The sequence below is a fragment of the Arabidopsis lyrata genome, assembly GCF_000004255.2.
Source record: "Arabidopsis lyrata subsp. lyrata unplaced genomic scaffold ARALYscaffold_1, whole genome shotgun sequence".
NCBI classification, from domain to species: Eukaryota; Viridiplantae; Streptophyta; class Magnoliopsida; order Brassicales; family Brassicaceae; genus Arabidopsis; species Arabidopsis lyrata.
In genome coordinates this window covers 9899874-9905982 of record NW_003302555.1, presented here as the reverse complement: position 1 = coordinate 9905982, position 6109 = coordinate 9899874, and the positions used below count along the sequence as shown (strand labels likewise).

The window sequence follows — 6109 nt, the reverse complement described above, 5'->3', positions numbered from 1 at the left end:
ACCTTTAAAATGCTGGCTTCATCATTACTAGCTAATTAAGAAAGCAAAATGAAACTTCAAGAATTCAAGCTACAATGTTTTGATTGTTATATTCATATTCAAGAGCTGCAGTTGGAGCTGTTGGTTGTGTGTGCTCTCTTTTTTCTACCAAATACCAACACAGGAATTCAAACGTTGAAAATGTGTTAGTGTTTTCATTCAATAACTACATATAAATTATGCCAAAAGAATTGATTTGTCCCGTATATCGTAAATAATATATATATATATACGTATATAAGAATTTTTTTTGTTTATAAACAATTCTCTTTAAACTATTTATAAAGTTAACACTACAAGAAAAACTTACATTCTTAGCGCGGAAAAAATGCTATCATAGGTAATACATAGCGAAATAACAACTGCTATGATTGCGGCAGCTATGGTAGATACCCCACCTACAATAGCATTAATTTTGTCTGCTATAGTATGTTCATCTACAATAGCACTTTTTTAATGTCTTTATTTATTGTTTCATAGCAATAATCGAATGCCATTACTACCTTTAATAGCATATTTTCTTGACGCTCACAAGTTTTATGATAGCGTTGTTATTACGTGCTACTGTTTGGTCTGTGCTATTGTTTGGTCTGTCTTATATGTGATAAACATCCAAAACATACATATACATCATATCATAAACCAAACATCATTTTTGAACCAAACACCAATTCATACATAAATCAAATATGAATCCAATACCTAAACTAATATCCTTACGTCTAATTACTATTGTTGCCATTGGAGATAATAAGACGACTAATAACATCATACAAATAGCTTACTTTGTCTTCTAGATCACTGACTCGGTTCTTCAAGTAAGTTAACTCTTCTTCAACGGTTGGTATTGTAGGTTTTCGCTTAGCCACTCTTCGAAAAAGACTTCTACGGTTTTTGTCTATTACGGCATCGTCTATGTCACTATCCTCAACTACCAACTCTGTTAGAAATAACAAAACAAACATTTCAAATCAGAAATATGCACAAAACAAACATTCATATATTGACTGCAGAATTGAATCATTTTAATCGCATCACATTATAATAAAGCCAAAACAATAACATATATTTGTTCACCTGAATATGCAGCTTGCGAGTCAGTCATATCATCAATCTTAGAAGAGACTAAGTCATCGATTTTTGTTAGTGTCTCTTTCTTAATTTCCAAATCCTTTATACTTTCACTTTCTTTAAGGTCAGAGAATTCAAAACCATAACATGTATCCAACATCGGTGATTCATAGACATAGTCCGGAAACCATTTACTTAAATGAGGAGGTTCTGATAATCAATTGAAACAAAACATATTAGGTTCGATACAAATGATTAACATGTACAGATTTAGCAAGAGCATAAGAGAAAAGAGTACTTACCAGAAAATTCTGAATCATAAAGATCATTATCTGAAGTGTTCTGCACAAAAGTACCCAAATTTAAAAGCTACATAAGGACACCAAGTAATAAAACATTTGCTTACCTCTGTTTTCATTTCATCTCTGAACTTTTTCTCTTGAAAATGAGCTGAATATGAAAAAAGTAAATATCCATAATATTCAATTGATATGCTAAGTTGACTATATCATACAAATTGGTGTGATGCCTCTTACCGTGAAGATGCGATAAGTAGTCTCTTTCGTTGTTATGCACCTTTAGACAGATTTTACATTCGTAACTTCACAATATAAAACACACGAAAGAAAACAACAATCAAATTAGTCACACCAGATTCAATAATGATCCATAACTAAGTTCAATAATGAACTAAATGTAATAAGCTGTACATAACGCCAAACAATGTCAAGAAACAAGCAAACCAATAATGAGGCAATTCGTCGAACACATGGAGGGCATGGAATCATCATCAGTTTACACAACAAAAACTATTCTAAGGAATCAGGTAGAGACGCACAATAGTTTTGTGAATTCAATCTTTCCAAAACTCAGATTCGACAATAGTATAATCATAGCCGAAACTATTACTCACAACTATATTTGGATGGGAGAGATTTTTGAGAAGCTTAACTTCTTCTTCAAGCTCCTGAATTTAGCACCAACACCTGAGTTTTATCTCCAGTCCATAGCATTCTCACTATTTAGAATAATAAGCACGCAGAAATTGAGAAGAAGAAATCATAAAAAAAAAAAGAATCGAGAAATTGTAACAAGTGAAACAAAGTTTTAAAAACGAATCGAGAAATTGTAACAAGTGAAACAAAGTTTTAAAAACCTATGGTGGCTTGTGTAGAGATCTAAACTAGATAGAAGAGAAGCCAATCACAGAACGTATGAAAAGCCATAGGAAGTCAAGATCATACTAGCCAAAGACTCCAAGAAGCCATCCTTTGACAGCAGCTACATAGCAGCCCATGATTAAACTATATAATTGAACCAAATCTAACCATAAGATGTCTCTATGATACTAGGATTTTACTATCAATTACCCTAATATACTTTCATGTCATTGCAGTATATAAGGTTATCAATCCAATCAGGTGCTCTTACTATCAATCAAGATGTGATCAGAGAATACTAAGTCAAGCCAAGCAGAATATTGTTTTGTTATCTAGCAATACTAAGCGAACATGCATAAAAACGATAAAACTACAGAACAAGAGTGAACATGCATAAGAGAAAGAACTATCAATACTAAGCAGCAACAAACAAGCAACAGGTAAAGAGACAAGTAAATCAAATGAGATAAAAGGTCCTGAGGATAGGGTAATCGATTATAGCGGTCTCCTTAATCTACTTAGGTGGTTAACAATCCAAACAGGCTATCCCTAGACAATAGATTCAACTACAGATCAATCCACTCTCGTGACAGAGATCCTCAAGCAATACCAGTTCCAGACCTAATCATCATTAGCGAAATCTAGCAAAGCAGGCAATAAGATTCGATCTAATATAGTCAATAAACATTCTAAACATCCAATCTCTTGGGCTAGAGTATGTAAATCTCTGGAGTAGTTGGTTCAGACATTTCATCGAACACCTGGTGGGTGTGGAAATGTCTGGGTTCAAATCCCAGTTGATTAGAAAGGAATAAGCACTAAGTACTACTAATCCAGAAGGGATTCAAGCAATTCTACACTTAACCACCTAAATAAACTAAGGATTCCACACCTAATCTATCCCATCCTCAAGAACCCTAATCCACTACTCAGACATGCTCAAGAACACAAACCCAGAAATTTGCACAAACCCAGAAATCGCTAAAAACATCATATGTTGTAGATCAAAGCAAGATAAACAACTTTGCAGAAGGAAATAATTGCAAAAACTCAAAGGATCAAAAGTAATTTGGATTACAAAAAGTTGCAGAAAATATTGCTCAGAGGCTAAAAACGAGATCCTTTGGGCAAAGCCCTAAGAGGTCTATTTATAGCAAAAGTAGAAAACCCTAGTACACAAAACGACAAAATAGAAAGTCGGTTTAAGGTCTACTCGAGCTGGTACTCGAGTGGCTTGGTCGAGTAGTCCATTCTTCAAAGGTTGCATCTTGCTCGGGTAAGTCTCTCAGGTCCAGTTCGAGTAGCCTGTTCGAGTAGGTTGGTCGAGTATGTCTTGGTCTTCTCTTCAGAAATCTGCTCGAGTACACTGCTCTGGCTCTGCTCGAGTACACTGCTCGAGTACACTACTCTGGAACTGCTCTGGCAACTGCTCTGGAACTGCTCTAGCACTGCTCTTGCACTGCTCTTGCACTGCTCGAGTACACTGCTCTGGCACTGCTCCTTAGTACCTGAATGTACCAGATACAACTCCAAAATGCAAGAATGCATGCTATGCTAATGTAGAATACTCTAAGTATGCAAAGTGATGCAAAATGACTACAAATGACAGTAAATAAGAGTGAATACTAAGCTAAATGCATAGCAAATGTATGCTAAAAAGAGGTAAAATACAGAGATATCAACTCCCCCAAAATTAGCTTTTGCTTGCCCTCAAGCAAACAAATAGAACTAAGCTGGAGAAGAGGTTTGAAGGTGGGGGTTCAGAACCAAAACATGCATATAGAGTAAGTGAATTCAATGTCCAGGTTGCTAATTCTAGAATGCAAGGTTGACTGATCTCTACTTTAAAACTTTAGCCATCTCTTTCACATCTCAACCTAACTTCTGCCTTAATCAATTCAAGCAATCACCTCAGCACATTCCCTTTAACATTGATTAAGTGAGAACCGTGGATCATACAATGCAATGGATATGAACTCATTTGGCTTAAGGGTGCAGGTCTAGAGACAAAGATGGTCCCTTAAAGATCTGGTTTAAATCGTAACAGGGGATCTCTCTAGAATGATTGAGCTTTAGTAGAATGCTAAAGGTGAGTTCCAAGTTATGCATACAAGGATAAGACCCCATCTACCCAGAATGTAACCAATATCAACCCGAATGGAGGTCCTATTTCTAATCCCAGAATATGAACTTAACTCTACCCTTTTGCAGTCAAAGTATTTACAGACTTTTACTCACATCATTCCTTTCTTTTCTTTGCTTTTCTATCTTAGGAGAAGCATTCTTACTTTGCTCTGTCTAGCGGATTAGGATTTCTTTAACAACTAGGGTTCCTTTTTCTTTCTTCTTATAACACAAGGCTTTTTGGCCTTTCTCTTTAAGCTATTACAGAACCCTTTTCTTTACTTTAACACTCCCAAATCCTTTACTAGACTTTATTTTACTTTAGCTACTTCTCCTAAGGACTCATTTCCCTTTTCTTTTCTTTCAGTGATGAACACAACCTTTTCTTTCTTTTAAGCACAACCCAAACCCAGAATTAAGCACCCACCTAGTCCTATCTAGTCCATATAACGTGAACTAGAACTACATGAGATACTATCCTTGTCGGTACAGACCTAACACTTTCTACCAAGCTCAATCGAAATAAGGCCTCACAGTCACACACAAATGATAAATGGCTTGAAAGAAGGTTAAGGTTTAGGGTAGGGAATAACTGCTCCAAAGATGGGAGTCAGCTACTTGGACTAGCAAGAGGGATCAAAAGGTAAAAGAAAGTCCAAGTATTTTAAGGTAACCATGAGTTCATAACACAATGCACAGTATGATAATTGCAAGTCAAAATTCAGGTTCAAATTGATAGGGAAAGGCATTAGATCAAAGCGAGTTTCAACTAAGAACAAGAAAATCAAGCTTCGAATTCAAAAGATGGTGCGGTCTTACTTCAAGTTCAATCGATTACGCATTAGAGAACTAACAACCTGGGCACTGAGTTCTACTTAGTGAATAAGCATATTTACAAGGTTATTATCATCATAATCTCCAATGCAAATGCATGATGCAACAGCCCTAAGTGAAAGCATACTAAAACAATCCTAAAATGACAATGCAAGCTATATGAACACTCTGTTTTTGTGAAACAATTTTCGAAAATTTTCAAATTTTTATGGTTTTTCTATGCCTTAGATGCAATGATACAAAATTTGAAAATAAGAGCAAAACAAACGATGTCAAATACTTCCTGAGCCCTCCCCCAAACTTAAATTACACAGTCCTCTGTGTAACAAAAGCTTGGAAGAGAGTACTCAGGGCAAACCAACAGAGAAACAAAATGAAAGATGGTATAAACAATGGTGTAGTGGAGTCCTTACCTGGCCTAGGTGAAGAAAGCAGAGACGTAGTCATCCATGCTCTCACTCGTGTAGCTCCAAGGTACTAGCTGGGATGAGCTCGGAACAGTGTGATCTGGTTGTTACTCTGGTTGCTCGAATTGGTGCTCTGGTTGCTGCTCGAGTGGCTTGCTCGAGTACAGTACTCGAGTACTATACCGTTTCTGCAGAAAAATTTTCCTGAGCTTTTCCTGAACCAAAACCTTCCTCTTTTTGCCTGTAAATCAAAAATACTAAAGAAACACATTAAAAATAACAAGAAATAAAGCAATATTTACAGAGATAAACATGGGAATTCCTCCCAAGTGAGCTTGTTTTAAGTCTTTAGCTTGACTTTTCTTACTCCCTTTTAAGTGCTGAGAGGTTCCTGAAGATGAACTGTTGCTCCTTCAGGAATGATACTGTCTGCAAGATACTTCTTGAGTCTTTGGCCGTTCACTCTGAACTCTG

General features: G+C 36.0%; 1 protein-coding gene across 1 annotated transcript; it reads right to left on the bottom strand.

Annotated features, from left to right (window-relative positions):
• Window positions 1–761: 761 nt before the first annotated feature.
• On the bottom strand, window positions 762–1873 carry LOC9326579. The gene is made up of 5 exons (XM_002890471.2): window positions 1647–1873; window positions 1517–1560; window positions 1413–1452; window positions 1117–1320; window positions 762–979 (listed from the first exon to the last, which is right to left on the bottom strand). Exons 2-5 carry the CDS (start codon window positions 1526–1528, stop codon window positions 762–764), a joined length of 474 nt encoding a protein of 157 aa, XP_002890517.1. The 5' UTR covers window positions 1529–1560; window positions 1647–1873.
• Between the last annotated feature and the right edge of the window lie 4236 nt (window positions 1874–6109).

What these genes read in the sequence shown, in the direction of transcription:
- LOC9326579 (XM_002890471.2), bottom strand. An exon ending in TTATGATTCAGAATTTTCTG is followed by an intron (nt 1,321 to 1,412) that starts GTAAGTACTCTT and finishes ATTGATTATCAG; the next exon opens with AACCTCCTCATTTAAGTAAA. An exon ending in CTCGCAAGCTGCATATTCAG is followed by an intron (nt 980 to 1,116) that starts GTGAACAAATAT and finishes TATTTCTAACAG; the next exon opens with AGTTGGTAGTTGAGGATAGT.